This window comes from Sander vitreus, chromosome 5, assembly GCF_031162955.1.
Source record: "Sander vitreus isolate 19-12246 chromosome 5, sanVit1, whole genome shotgun sequence".
Lineage (NCBI taxonomy): Eukaryota > Metazoa > Chordata > Actinopteri > Perciformes > Percidae > Sander > Sander vitreus.
In genome coordinates, this window is record NC_135859.1 from 3,500,376 (window position 1) to 3,516,173 (window position 15,798).

General features: G+C 45.5%; 1 protein-coding gene across 3 annotated transcripts in view; it reads left to right on the forward strand.

Moving 5' to 3' along the window:
- The first annotated feature begins 2,131 nt into the window (after window positions 1–2,131).
- Window positions 2,132–15,798, forward strand: part of kat6a (K(lysine) acetyltransferase 6A) — a 39,846-nt gene continuing 26,179 nt past the window's right edge. Inside the window, exons 1-2 of one of the 3 annotated variants that reach the window (XM_078250075.1) lie at window positions 2,132–2,295; window positions 3,658–5,137. In XM_078250075.1, the coding sequence (XP_078106201.1) occupies window positions 4,391–5,137 (747 nt within the window). In that variant the 5' untranslated portion in view covers window positions 2,132–2,295; window positions 3,658–4,390. Of the gene's footprint in view, window positions 2,296–2,602; window positions 2,666–3,657; window positions 5,138–15,798 lie in introns of those variants that run through there. The other 2 variants (XM_078250072.1, XM_078250073.1) reach the window with 2 other exon arrangements.

The following is a 15,798-nucleotide window of genomic DNA, read 5'->3' on the forward strand; positions in this document are numbered from 1 at the left end:
TGGTAGGTGAATTTTGTTACCTTTGGATAGAGCCAGGTAAGCTGTTTCCCCCTTTTTTCCCCCTATCTTTATGCTAAGCTACGCTAACCAGCTGCTGGTTTTAGCGTCATACAGACTTGAGTGTTATCGATCTTCTCATCTAACTCGGGGCAAAACAGCAAATAAGTGTATCTCCAAAAAAGTTAAACTATTCCTTTAAATGATTAATCCATTAAAAGAATTGTTGACCATTTCTATTCTGTCAATCAATAAATGGACTCATCGTTTCAGGTGTGGTATGTTTTCCTTGTTTGAAAATACTTTTTTGCAGCATACATGACCGTTATATTGTGCACAATTAATAATTATACCATAGCAATTTGTAACGTCAACAAAAAAAAGGAGAGTTAACTCCATTAAGACTGTGTGTGAATTAAGATGAAGTGAATTCCTCCAATTACTGTAGAAGTTGACAGCACTCATTTGGAATAAGTAAAAGTCTTCAAGTTGTGCCTATCTACCTTCATTTTTCTGACTGAAAATCAATATGATCTTATCACAATTACAGTGAAATGACTCCCTACTCCTCCACCCTCGCGGCCCACCCCGGTTAGTTTGTTTCTGTTGTTGTGTGTTGGTGAACATGGCCTCTGCTGTAGATCATGGCACACAGCATTATTTATTCATGGCCGGGAACGGTAGATGCGCTGCAAGCTTCTCCTATGTAGGCTATTGTCCATCTGTTAGCTGGCCTACTGTACACACTAATGTAATATGTGAGTCCTCAGGAGGCGTACTAATAGCCATTCATGTGTTAACGCTTCACACTATTTATCTGTGTAATAACACTAGCGTTAATTATAATTAGTGCCCTGTCGTTGGTATGTGATTTATCTGTCCCTGAAGAAGTGCAAGATAAACAGTGAGTAAAGTGTGACCTTACCGATTTTATTTGATCACCACTGTGCTGACAGCAGTTCACCCTCTCACAAGACACCTCTAACATGGGAAAACCTCAGGTCTAATTGCTCCCTATAAGACACTCTATAATCCGTCTCTGAGGACTGCTGTACACATCATTTTACACAAAGCTGCAGATAATTTAATTTCCACCCAGGGAGCTTTCAGCATTAGCCTGTAATAGAAAAGGAAGATTGCTGCCAGATTTCCAACACGAGTGCCTCTGTATCACTATGATCATGAAATTGAAGCAGCAAAATCCGTTTTCCTATATTGATTGTTTTTCTTCGGAAAGGAAGGCTGTACTTAAGCTGCTCAAATTTCCCTAAGGCAGATTCATCAATTACGGGACAACGTGTGATAATTTAGCAATCCTTGTGCAGAACTCTGTGTGTAGTTTTTTTTAATATTCTACAAAATATTAGACCTAAAAGTATCCCCAACGTATGTCGCCTATATTAAGTGCAACATACTTTTCAGTTGAGCACAGTGCAGATTTAAATGTGATACCTTTACATTATTTTGCTTCATTTGTCACCAGATGCTGTAATTTATGTTGCACTGAAAAAAACGACTCCTTTCTAACAGAGTGGATCGGCTGCAGACAGTTTACATAATCATTTTCGAAAAGATAATACTCTGTTTCACAGTCTGACGAGCAATGCATTAAAAGACTACTCTGCATAGACAGATAACATTCTTTATCGTTTACTGTAATACTCCAGATAGCTACACACTGCAACATCTGATCATCTCTGGGGACTGGATATGTGTAGCTCTCTTCCCATCTTTATCTTAAAAAACACACAGCTGCTACAATAGACTGCAGTGTGGAGGGGTGTCTCACTTTGATCTTAAAATACCCTCTAACGTTAAGGCATGCTCATTGGCTTTGATTTTTATTTATTTTTTTAACGACTGCTGGGCAAAATGCAGACGCTCCCTTGAATCTCACCCTATGTAGATGTAGTACAGCAGAGAATGCGAGAACACCTATCCTCTCTTTTTATTTTTTTCTTCCTCCAACACCACCACCATCTGTCCCTTTCTTCCATTTCATGTGCTCAAGCAATATCCACACCCCTCTCATAGCAACAGCACAACGCCGCCGCCCCCCGCGCCTTGCAGTGAATTTTTCTTCCCCTGGATCTTCGCCTCGCACTATGCAGACGGTCCCTTGGCCCTGCCTGACGGTTCACTGTGTTCCCCCCTCCCCCACCAGCCGTGCTCCTGTTTCACTCAAAGATGGCGTCGGCTCTAGAACCCCTGGTCTTTGGCTGCATTTTTAGGCTTGTTGTTGTCTCCGTTTCGCACTGTTTTGGCACCTTCTCCTCGGCGGCTCGACACGAAATCCCGGTGAGTAGCAGCGGAAGCCGGATGGGGGAACATGAGATTTTGTACACGGTCTCCTTTACCCGAGCTTCCCTCGGAAACCAGAACCGAACCAGCTCGGGCTTTCTGGGGAACCGCGAGAGGTAGAGGGAGAGAGGGGTACGAAGGGATGATGATCGCGGAGGTGGGTGGGGGATACGGAGGGGGGAGCCGAGGCCTAGCTACTCCGCTCTAGCGGCCTTGTCTTCACCGCACCGCGGGCTGTAGCGTTACGTGGGAGGGCGGTTGGTTCGAGGGAGGAAGTCAGCGAGGTGGGGACCGCTCGTAGGTACGCGTCTAAGCAGGCAGAAGCTCCTCGCCCATACCAAAGGCTGAGAAGGAGGCCGTAGAACATGTAATACTGCAGAATCCGCGGCTATGATTTCTTATTTTTTGCACTTGTCCGCTAGCCGAGATGGCCGTCTGCAAGTTGCATTGTGCCTTTTACAAGGCCGCGATCTCACGTTAATATCTGGATGACATTCAAAATGGTATTATTTGCTGGGTTGGCTGCGGTGTGTTGGTTAATATTGTCTGAAATATCGGTCGAAGGGGGAAACGTTGTCTTTTTTAGCTGAAGCGCTGGCTAACCCCTCGTTTCATGCTGTTTACGTTTCAGGTTAGCAACCAACGTTAGTAACATAATTGTAACGTTAGCTAGCTCGTTAGTTAGCTTCTAACGTTAGCTTGCTAAACAACAGCAGTTAGCGGGAAGGCTTGTTGTCAGATACTTAGCTGCCCAATATCATATCAGCGAGAGTAAACAGCACAACAGGAAACAGTTTGGCAATGCGGCAATTGACTAAGCTTTGATTTTTAGCTAGCCTCTCAGCTAATGTTTGCTAACAGTCTGTGTTTTGACTGCATCATGTTTACCTTAGCAACCCAACGAGCCCAATGGACAACTTGCTGGTGTAGTTTTTAGGAAGATGTTGTTTACCCTTTTATCCCTCCTCATTTTCACCATTATATGAGACACCTGTGCAATTTCTAGTAGTCGTTAGAGGTTACTTTACCTGTTTGTTTTGTACTAGTCTGGCTGTGTGTCTATGTAATATGAGAAGTGTATGGTTGTTGTTAAGTGATTCCTCTTTTTTTCTAATTTCCAGTTTGTTAGTAGTGCATTGTCAAACCTCACAGTGCTTTCTAAGGGCATGCATGGCTTTGTTTATACATCTGTGTGAAGGCACAGTATGGTGTGTCAATGTTTTCTCATTCAAACTCATCCTTTACTTATACTTAACTTTGTTGCAATATTTTTCCTACTTTATCAAAAGGTGTCACTTGTTTTCTGCAAGGCTTTCCTAACCTTTGATTCTCTGTGTGCTATTTTCTTTTTCTGTGCAGGGTATGTCAGCTACCGAAGCGCAATAGGCAGGTGATCAGTCGTGGTCGCTCCCTGGGGTGAGATATCTCTTCCGTCCCAGAGCTGTGAAGCTCAGACCGCTGGAAGAGTAAAAGACAGCGAGAGCAAAGTAAAGACGAGGAGACGTGGATGCAGAAAAAAAGTCACCATCTTGTGGAATGTTATAATCTTCAGAAAACATTTACTGTATTGCCCTCACCATAATCATTGAGAGAATTGGCTAGTTTGCCGGTGGCAGGAAACTGACTAAGCAGTTTTTATTGTCCGTGTATAGGTACTTTGCGACAGGCAAAGTGGGAAACGCCTTATTTTTTGAAGGCCCTTCTTATTGTCAACATCTACTCTACCCTACATTGTGTGCATTGGGAGTTTAAGTTGAGAACAGACCTGCTACTTCCTCCACTCCCCCTGCTTCTCGCCAGGGACCTTCACCTGGCTGGGAGTGGGTGGTGGGTGGACTGCATTTTACCAGGTAGAGTGTTGGCTCAGGGGGTTTGTGCTATGGTTAGCTGCTCATTACCGTGCTGCTCATACTCAGCTTCTGAGGGACTCTCTGTGCGACCCCAGGACAAGGGATAATACGCAGGAAGGGGGCAAAGAGGAGGAGGCGGCGCTACGGCGCAGGCCAGGTGTTTCCTTGGCTTACAGTCCCTTTTTTGTGTGTGGTCGTTGCGGTAAGGCCTCAGGGCCCCCGTGCCCACCCAGACCGCAGCCATGGTGAAACTGGCCAACCCAATGTACACCCAATGGATCCTAGAGGCCATCAAGAAGGTGAAGAAGCAGAAGCAGAGACCATCAGAGGAGCGCATTTGCAATGCGGTCTCCATGTCCCATGGTCTGGACCGCAAAACGGTTCTGGAGCAGTTAGAGCTCAGCGTCAAGGATGGTACCATCCTCAAGGTCACCAACAAAGGTCTAAACTCCTACAAGGACCCTGACAACCCAGGGCGCTTGGCTTTGCCCAAGCCCAAAGGTAGTGGCAGCTCTGGAGGAGGTGTAAGTTGTGGAGGAGGAGGTGGAAGTGGAAGTGGAAGCGGAGGAGGAAGTGGAAGTGGAGGAGGTGGTGGAAGTGGTGGTGGTGGTGGAGGAGGCGGCAGCAGCAGCAGCAGCTCTCACTCCCATTCTGGGAAGAAACCGGGACTCGACTGGAACAAGTTGATCAAACGGGCACTGGAGGGGCTCCATGAGCCTGGCGGCTCCAGCTTAAAGAACATTGAGCGCTTTCTCAAGTGCCAGGCTGATGTGGCAGCCTACTTGTCGGGCAGCGGCTCCATGGGGCCCGGCCTCTTCCACCAGCAGCTGAGGGTGGCCCTGAAGAGGGCCGTGGCTCATGGACGCGTGGCCAAGCAGGGTCCTCTGTTCCAGCTCATCAGCCGCAGCAGCTCCCTGGATGACGGCACCGGGACGGTGTCTCTGGAATCACTGCCACCTGTCCGCTTGTTGCCCCATGAGAAAGACAAGGTAATGTCTCTCCATGTACATGTGCCTCAAACATACATGTGAAGCTGTGTGCATGCACGTCAAACTTACACACATTGATAAAATGCATTAAATAGTAAAAACCTGGTCACATTCGTTATGGGCATTATCGGTACGTGAAATAGATATAATAATTATCATTTGGATGTTGCTGAGAACTGTTGATAGCAAAGGTTTTAGTGTGTGTGTGTGTGTGTGTGTATATATATATAATGGGCGTAAAGTACTTTGGTCTGATATGTCTGATAAGATCACGGATATCCTGTTGAAACAACTGTAGTTGAGGCAATTATGACAAGAAATGTGATGTGCTCCCCAGTTCAAACTTTTTGGAGCAACAGAAAGAAAGTGATTGGGAAAACACCCTCTCGTGGTCTTTTTGCGATCCATACAACATTCATTCTACTTACATAATAGCTGCTGCATACCCAGTTGTGTCCGGATGTATCAGCTGGCAATATACCCAAGGCCTGTAATTTACAGTATAGACTTGGACTGTGTGAATTTTAGTTGTGAGTTTTCATCCAGCATATGGTGTAGTGGTTTACACCGGATAGCACAAGGCAAAGTCATTTTAGAAGTGGCTGAGAAGGGTTGAGCATTGTGTGTAAGATCAGACAGATACCAGAGTGAGGATCTTTTCCAAAAACTGGAGTCTGCATCTCTCTGTGTTTTATACGTTATCACTGTGTGTTGGGGAGAACAGGGGTATCGGGTCAGAATACATGTTAGAAAGACCTTGCTGAACCCATTGGCCAGCATTACCTTTGCTGGATGAATGTACGAGTGACAGCATCTCAGTTGTGCGCGCCATTGGCCCAGGCTACTAGAGTAGAATACTAGAGTGATGCTGGGTGGGCGGCTGGTGGGCCAGTTTTCAGCAGAGGAGGAGGTCAGGGGAGAGAGTCATATGGCTCCCAGCCTAGTGTAGGGAGTGTGGACCAGCTGCAGGGCTGCTCCCTGTCAGGGGATGGGTGGGTGGAAGGAAGAAAGAAAGGAAGAGAGGGAAGGGGAGGAACCCAGACAAGTGAGAGAGGTGGTCTGTAGTGGTGCCAAAGGAAGAGGCCTGGATGACGCAAGCTACAGGCCTCTGTAACCAGAAAGGGAGACAGAGGGAGAAGAAAGCGAGAGAGAGAGAGAGAGAGAATGAGTTAGAGAGAGAGAGGGAGAGGCAGACATGCAGGCGACAGACGAGAGAGGGAACACACCCACTTTTGTAACCTGATCAGAGAAAGCAGCCGGCTGCTAACCTCTACTTCTAAGGGCCAGGGACGTGTGTACACACACACTCGCATATAGAAGCATACAATTGCATGCAAAGGGAGAAACGCAGAACGGCACACAAACACAAACTGAGTGCATTCTGGCACAAGACCACACACCCACACCAGTTCACATGTCCTAAATCCTCTGCTTCAGAGGCCTGCGGATGGCAAAACACGCATTCTAACAACCAGCATGTAAATGAACCCGTTGGAGTTGCACACTACTTTCCGCCACTCTCGTGGCCTAGGTTATCAGACAGCTAGTAGATCTGCAGGGCACTAGAGCAGCCCTAAACACTGTTTTGGCTCCTGGCTTTATCTGGCCCCTGTGTGGGTGCAGAAGGTCCTGGTAAAGATATACACACACACACACACACACACACACACACACACACACACACACAAAGTAGGATTATCCTAGAGAGCAGGCTGGAGTCACATGAGGTCTGCCTAACACAGTGACCTGCTTGGCTGCAGATGGCCAACTCTGAAGACGAAGAGAGATCAACCTCCTCTTTCTCTCTGACTCGGCTACTGATCGGCCTGCTTACGCTGCCTCACGGCACCAAATGAAAACACAAAGTAATGCACACATCAGTGTGAAAACAATGTTTGTACATGATTTGAATTCCTTTTTTTGTGTAACTTCACATTGCACCAGTAAATATCAGTCAAATTCAAACTAAATATTGGCAGAGAGTGAATTTTAGCACCCTGTTGCATCAGTGAATCATTTTTTTTTGTATCAGTCAAAGATTATGAATTAAATGTGTGGACATGAATAGGGAGATTTTGTTGTTTGCGAGTCTCATTTTCAGGCTAGATGTGGCATGGAAAAACCGCTGCAGCAGTAAGAAAATTGACATTTGTGTCTGTCATTCACACAAGCCTGTTTACGCCTCCTCCCCGCTCCTTCTTGTGATGTTGCTTTCATATATCTCTCCAGAGGATGCAACCTTATTGCTGCTCAATCGTGTGTGTTTTCCGAGTGACTGTTGGCTTGTTCTTGATGTATGTGTTAGCCTGTGCCAAGTGGCATTATGCACCAAAGAGATAGAAAGAGTCGGCGTTGCACGATCACTCTCCTCCGTTCCCCTACTCTTCCAAAGGTGCATCATTGCGGTATTGCCCCGCATGATTGCTAACGGTTATGATTTCCCAAGGAAGACGGGGGGGATAGAGAGTACAAGTGAAGGCACAGGGGGGAGGAAAATCAAAACAAATGGCTAAGCACTGGCTTTGACCCCATTTGTGGGGAGATTTGTGTACTCAACATGCTGATGTTTGTGTCGGAGCGCTCCATTCAAACGGGATCCCAGACCCTATTTCTGTCTCACCCTAATAGGGTGCCATTGCCAGGTCATGAAGGGGGAGGTGAATGGGGGAGTGAAGTCAACCAGGGGTCATGGATATATAGATGGCAAACCTCATTGCCTCCCTAAGCACCCGTTAGCAGTATGAGGCTACGGCCATTAGATGGGGATGGGGTGATGCTGAGCCTTTGTGTGTATATCCGTGTGGTTATATAGTGTTGTGTGTGTGTGTGTGATGTTCATCCCATCATAATAGGCAAGAGCAATCTCCCTGCCCCGCGGTTGCCCTCTCCTCAACAGCTGGAGCGGGGTGAACCAGAGTTCTCGATGTCGACGTGCAGTGTCACGGCGAGGACATGTGAAAAAAGTGGCGCGTGAACAACGTATACGCTCAGTCACACTTTCTGCATGTGCACGGTGTTGTGGTTGCTGTGAGTTCCCTCCAAAACGTCCCACTGACCCCGTAACAGGCTAGCATTCTGCAGCTAATGGTTGCTTTGCTGGTAATGGTTGTGTGGAGCTGCTACATTAGCTTATTATGAACCATCATAGATATATTTATTCCACTTTTCCACTTTCTGATCAACCCCCACCTGTCTCTCTCTCCCACACACACACACACACACACACACACACACACACACACACATTACCTCAGCTTGTTTTGGCTCAAGGTGAAGACATCATGTGTCGTCACTCGGATGACCGTGAATACAAAATGCCCTCAGACATCGATTATATGCCTCGGGTGCAACCTGCTTCTTTTTCTCTCTCTTCCCTTTCCATCCCCCATCATGTTACCATCACAGGAGATGATTTTGTGTGTTTGCAGGCTGGACGGAAACATTCTCAGGATTCGCACCACGCCACAGAAATGCTGGGGAAAAGCTGTGTGCAATGAAATGGTCTCCCTTGACTCCCCATTGTCAACTCGAATTTCAGATTTTGGACTGATCCATTTTTTTCAAGGAGGAGGTGAAGCTTTGTAGAGATTCTTTATTTCGGCCTCCATTTCCTTGTCAGGCATCTGTTGTTTCCATTCTGCCAGAGCCCTGGCCTCAGTTGACCCATTATTAGTCCCCCAAAGTTGAAAGAGCTTGTTCCACTCTCTGATGGCACCAGCTTTAACCTCATGCTGCGCTGCTACCACAGACCCAGTTCTTGTTTGACATTTAGCGGTACACAGCAGCAGAGAAATGGAAAAACTAAAGAGCATTCATTTATTTAAAGGGTCAGTTCACACAAATCGTGCTGGGCATACTTTCTTTTTTCTTTTTTTACCCTAAGGGGTATCTTTCCACTTGTGTTATGTGTGTATTTTTTGTGTGAAATCTGCCTCTAAGAGTACGGTGCTCATAGTAGTTAAAAATGACATTTAAACTGTTTCCAGAAACGGTGTCCTTGAGTTACTCGAGACAGTCATGGATGTACAGTACTATTTTAATTCCAAAGGCCAAGGGAACTTTATCAGGATCATAGTATCCTGGATCCATGAAATAACTGGCCTTTAAAAATAAAAATCTGCCTGCCTCTATGGGAATTTAACATAGGGGTGTACTGACTTACTTATGCCCCTTGTATTTTAAGGAAGAACATTTATTTGTTTATGTTACATTATTCATTCATAAAGAAAATTGGTGTCCTTAAAGATTGGATTTTTCCTCATTTTTTTAATTAAGGCATTAAGATAAATTTCCAAAAGATTATTTTTTTATTCCTCTTTTTAGTCAACTATAGCATGGGTGTATTCACTTGTGCTGAGCACTGTATTATAAGAACTGGATATAGCGTTCGAGGCGGAGCCCCGTTCATTCCTATGAGAGTTGCTCAGTGGCGCATGAAGCCATCATCGCCAAAAATGAGCCGGATGATCGACACTACTTTGCACTGTGCGACCCACAGAGCAGGCGCACTAGAGACCTCCGCATCCCGAGCCGGCCACTTCAGGTTTGGCACTCCGCTAATTTGAATGGGGATTAAATGATTCAATCATGCTGCTCTTCTAGACTTTCCAAATGTTATCGGACTGAATGGATCAAATTCTGATATTGAAATGTGTCATTTCGCGGGGCTTGTGGCGCTCCAAGGTCCCATGCCACGAAAATTTCAGTTTATGAGGTTTTTTAACATTAATATGCGTTCCCCAAGCCTGCCTGTGGTCCCCCAGTGGCTAGAAATGGTGATAGATGTAAACCGAGCCCTGGGTATCCTGCTCTGCCTTTTGAGAAAATGAAAGCTCAGATGGGCCGATCTGGAATCTTCCCTTTATGATGTCATAAGGGGAAAGGTTACCTCCCCTTTCTCTGCTTTGCCCGCCCAGAGAATTTGGCCCACCCATGAGAAAGAGAGAGACGACATGGCTTTCAAACGAGCAAAGTGGCAGTTGGTCACGGCCACACACCCCAGCCACACCCACAGAAATGGCACATCCTAAGGAAAGCTCATTGTGGGACTGGCTCTAGTGGCGTAATTCTGCACCAAGGCTGAATTTCGGGAAAGAGACTTCAGATACAGTATTAGGGGACCACTAAGGTCTATATAAAAGAGACTTCAGATACAGTATTAGGGACCACTAAGGTCTATATAAAAGAGACTTCAGATACAGTATTAGGGACCACTAAGGCCTATATAAAAGAGACTTCAGATACAGTATTAGGGGACCACTAAGGTCTATATAAAAGAGACTTCAGATACAGTATTAGGGGACCACTAAGGTCTATATAAAAGAGACTTCAGATACAGTATTAGGGGACCACTAAGGTCTATATAAAAGAGACTTCAGATACAGTATTAGGAGACCACTAAGACCTATATAAAAGCATCCAAAGAGCACCATGTCATCATTCTACTCAACTTTTCATCTAGACTATGTCTTTTGAAAATAATTATGATTTAAAAACTGTCCATAGTGAGCTCTGTGTCTATCTTATCACAAAATACATGCCGGCCAGTGTGTTTATACAGTGTGTAGTCTTAGCACCAGCCATCATTTGCCTATTTCAGTGAAGGTGTTCCAATTTGACCTATTTGCTGCAGAACAACAACCAGGAACAGACTCTGCGAGCCATGAGCCCATCGAAACAGCATTAGCAGCAGTAGTGTCAGCGCCCATGGGGGAGCACTTACCTCGAGCTCACCAGCGACTGTGATGTGAATGGCATTTGGCACGGGAAGTGTAGCTGTGTGAGGCCTTGCGTATGGCTAACCTCACCACCCCACAAATAGAGCCAATGTGTTGAGCAGCTGTGGAAGTGACGGCTGGAGCGCGGCCAGCCCCGCTCCGTTTGATGCAGTGATTTAGCTTTGTGTTCCCTGGCTAACCCCGCCATTAATGGAGGGTGATGCTTGGCTGAAAGGGAGCACACGTTGGTCTTCTCACAGGGCGTTGTAGATGTCACATTCAAATGTAGACCGGCCACTTTCAAGTCATTCCTAGGCCAGCATGGCTACAGGGATTTCCGATCTTCTACCTGTCAACTGATGTCACTTAAACATCCGCGCGTACATGTTTTGTGTCCTCTTGTATGACAGTGCGCCATGGCGTGGCGAGTTGAGGTGTGTCTCATGACTGTTTGTGCTTAGCGCCATCTAACGACTACAAGTGCAAATGTGTTTGCGTTGTCTCTGCTTGCACGGTGTGTCCCGTAACGGTGATCAATGAGTTTGTGTTGGAGGTGGTGTGGGGGGGGGGGCGTAAGGGAAGTGTGGTGGTGGTGGTGGTGGGGGATGCCGAGATTGGGCTCCCATGTTAATGAGATCCTTGACTTGAGACGAGACAAGGACAACAGCAGCGCTTTTCCCTCTTTCTCTTTTCTCCCATTGCCTTTCATCCTTTCTCCCCTCCTCCTCCTCCTCCTCCTCCTCCATTTCTCCCGCTCCTTTCGTCCTTCCTCCATTGTTCTCTCCTTCCTGTCTCACTCTCCTGTCCTCTGTCTTTGGATAACAGAAGCCTTTTAATAGAGGGGAAACCAGGCCAACCCTAGTTGTTTTCTATAACCTATTATCTCTATGCACAAGGTCTCAGACTATGCTGCATGTTGCCTCAGCCCTCTGGCATTCATTTTGACCATATGAAAACAAAAACGAAGAACTAGGCTGACACTGGAGCTCAGTGTTGTGCTTAAGTGAGCCATAAAGCATGAGTGGGTGTGTCAGCTGGGTCAGACTAGGGTACCTTCACCTGTCCGTCTGTGTGTAGGCTGTTGTTTAAAGAGGAACTTGTAAGACATGTTTTCATGGCATTTCAAGTCCACCCAGTCCATGCGGCTAGTTGCAAACAGTTGCCACAAGGCGTGTCTTTTTGGCCCAAAGCAACGTTTTGTTCCTGAGCACTCCTGACGTTGGGGGGGGGGGGAAGAAGAGCACATGCCAAAGCATGAACACACAGGCTAAAAATACACACACGCACCTTAAGTCAAAAGACAACCATGAGACTCAACAGTCAGTCGATGTAAGACATTTCTAGTACGATGTTTTTGTGTAAAAGCAATCCTGGCCAGCTCTCAGGAGGAATTTGAGGATCGTGTTTCACTGTTCCAATATCCCTGTCGTGGAGGGAGGATTAGCTTTTCATTTTTTAGTATCTGTTGGGGGATTAATTTACAGTGGCAGCCAGTAACCGAAGCCTCACTGTAACGTGCGTATCTGTGAAAGGTGATTCGCGTGCTCTTGGCTCGTGTTTACCCGAGCGCACGCAGGGCGAGCGGGAGCAGTTGACCTCCTCCAGCGGGGAAGGGGTTAAGCGTCAGGAATGATTGAGGTGTTGGTCGCACGCAGGCTGCTCAGACTGCTGCCGCAGATTTTCTCTCTTTCTTTACACTTTCCATTTCCTTCACTCTCCTGCCCTCTGGATTCTTATTTATGTCCTCACTCTCTTTTTTTCCCCCTGCTCCTCTTTTCTTTCTTCTCGCTGCTGACGTCCATTTCTCTCCAGTGACTTTGTTCGTTTGTTTTGCAGCCCCAATGTAGCTATTCTCATCACACATTCAGGTCATTATTAATGATTTGTTTTGGAATCTTGCAGTACAATCCAGTAGATGATCACCATTTTATATACTTTTACCTGTGAGAATGTAAAATGGTTTCAGAAACGGAGAACTAGTGCTTGTACATTTATCCTGAAGGAAGACTCCATCTTCCTCTTTGCACCCAGCTTGTCTGTGCTTATCTGCCTCTCTCTTCGCTACTCATTCTTTACACCCTTCCTCTCTTTACCTCTTTCTCCCCCTACTCCCTCACTCCACACCTTTTGTATCTCTTGCTCTCTCTGTCCCTGTGCTGTTAGGTGGGTGGGTAGAGGGGTATGGGGGGGGGTGTTGGAAGGAGCTCGAGTCAGAAAGAAATGAACCCAATAAATCAAGCTCTTGTCCCTGTCTCCTCCCTGCCCGGACCTGCTGCCTGCCCAGCTCTCTGCAGCTATGTGCATTCACGCTACGTTTACATGCACAAAATATCTCCCTTTTTGCCCTTATTCCACAAAAAGACAATATTCCGACTAAGCTGTTTACATGGCTAATAAAGTGTATATTCCATTTATAATCCCGTTTACATGCAGCCGTGCAAAATATGATTTTTTTTCGGTGGCGGACTTGTTTGACCGTGCAAACACAGCATTCATCTGGGCTGTGGAGAGGTAGAGCGGGTTGTCCTCCAATCACAAGACTGGCAGTTCAATCCCTGGCTCCTCCGGCCGCGTGTCAAATTGAATTTCCCTACATTGTACTGTACGATTGGATGAGACTAATAAATAAAGTGTCTTCTTTCTTTCTTTTCTCCTTCTTCTTTTCTTTCATTCCTTCGACCACCTTCTTAAAAAAAAGTCGGCGTTACGATGTTTGCGCATATCCAGATATCCAAAAACATGGTGATATCCGAGTCTTTTCATAATGTTTTAAAAATAGGTGTTTCTCCTTCCAACCAGAGATGTGGACTTTTCTTTAGGGCATGAATCTCTACCTTGGCTAGTTGGTTTGTGTATAACAACCATAGCAACGCACAAAGCTTGACCCTAAGCTGTAAACTGGCTGTAAACTGTCTCAAACTGTGGTAAAACCCCTGATTGAGACGCATATTCCGAATAAGCTGTATGCATGTCCAAAGAATGCTGCTAAAACGCGAATAATACCGGCATATCCCACGTCTTAATTGGAAAATGCTAAATTTGGAATATCCAAACGGAATATGCTGTTTACATGACCTGTATCAAATTCAGAATATTGTCATATTCGAAAAAAATGGTGGAATATCAGTGTGCATATAAAGATACTCCCTGTTGTCCTGAAGAAAACCTTGTAACACTATCTTCAGTGAATGTCATGTTTGTTTTTTTAACATAAATGATTGGATTTTCCCCTGAGAGTTGAAGTAAACGTTACGACCTTAGGTGTGTGCTTTCTTCAAAGTTTGTCATGATTTCTGAAATTTTACAATGATATAAAATATGCAGATTAGTATCTTCTCATAGTGTATCCTGCGTGGTCACCAGGGATGTGCTTGGGAATAGACTTCCTTTTTAAATTTTTTTGTTATTTTTGGCAGCTATCCTGTAAATTCATAGTAAGTGATGGACGTATGAGGGTGAAAAAATGTTGAGGAAAAAATTCTAACAATAAACTACATTTTTATATCCGTGCTTTGCCTTGTCATTACAGTTTGTTCCCTTTTTAAGATATCACATATTATCACAGGCCAAGGCTAACTTACTGCTCAGAGAATACTGTGCAGGGGTGGGAGAGAATGGGGTGTAAACTACTTAAAAAACTATTTAAAAAAAAAAGTGCTATAACAGTGTTACTCGCATGGCTTCCATCATCCTCCCCGTGACACGCTGTCTTCCACTTCGCCTGACAACTCGTCTCCAAAACAAACAGCTCTGAGATAACAGAGCTCAGTCCATAGCTTCACTCACCCAAAGCACAGCGTACCCGTGAAATAAAAACGGGACACGTAATTTCACTGTGTGTAGTGTTTAACTACGCTAACTAACCGTAATAGAGTGTAACGATGAACAAAAAAAAACCAAAAACAACGGCTGTGTCTCAAAGACCAGGCAACAGCCGGGACGTTCCACGAGCGGGAGGTGATGGACAGTTCCAGTCTCTTCGTCATGTATTCACTTCGTTGAAAAAAGAGAAGAAAGCCTCACTGATGTGAAGAACAGGACAGAGAAGCATATATAAATGCTCTCTGCCTGCCATATGCCAACGCTCCGGTAAGTCCGCTCACCCCGTCTCTGCCCGGGCGTGCCCCAGCTGCCCGCACATTTGTTGACAAACTCCCACAAACGACCACACGCGGCGGTGACATGGCGATTTTATCCCATTTTAAATGTGAATAAACGACATTTAGTTCCTCATAACCACTGAAAACTGAAAAAGATCGAACCCAAAGTCCAATTATTATGGACGCTATCTGACATTACGCGTTTCTGCTTCACATTTTCAGCAGGGCAGCGGAGCGGCTGTGGGTTGACTCTCCACGGTTCTCATGGGCTTTAGTCGTAACGTGAAAAAGCTTAACGTGGTTTAATGTACCTAAACAACGATCAGTGATCACCAAATTTCTCTCTCATATTGCTCCTCATAAGCACTGAAAACTGTTAAAAAAAATCAAACCCAAAGTCCAATTATTATGGACGTTATCTGACGTTATTATGGAAATGTTTTTTTTTGACGTAGTTAAGGCGGCAGGCATGTGTTGCTTAGCCTTAACTTCAAAAAACACAAGAAGTGCTTTAAGTTGTGCGTGCTGGGACACTTCTTAAGTTTCTGTCAAGTTTAAGGAGGACTGGGAGTGAACAGCAAGTTCCAAGTCCTGCCACAAGTTGAGGTTTGGATTGTGACTTGTCCACTCCAGGACATTGTTGTTTTAGGACTTTGGTTTTTATATTTGGGCAAGTGTCTTCTCCCATGTGGTAGTTCTCTTACAGATTTTGCCGCAGTCATGTTGCCTGCTACCTTCAGTGGCGTGCTGCAGCAAAGCATCCCCACAGCACAATGCTACCATCCATGCAGGGTTTGTTGTTCTTACACATAAGTTTTGTTTAATGGCCAAACAGCTCTACTTT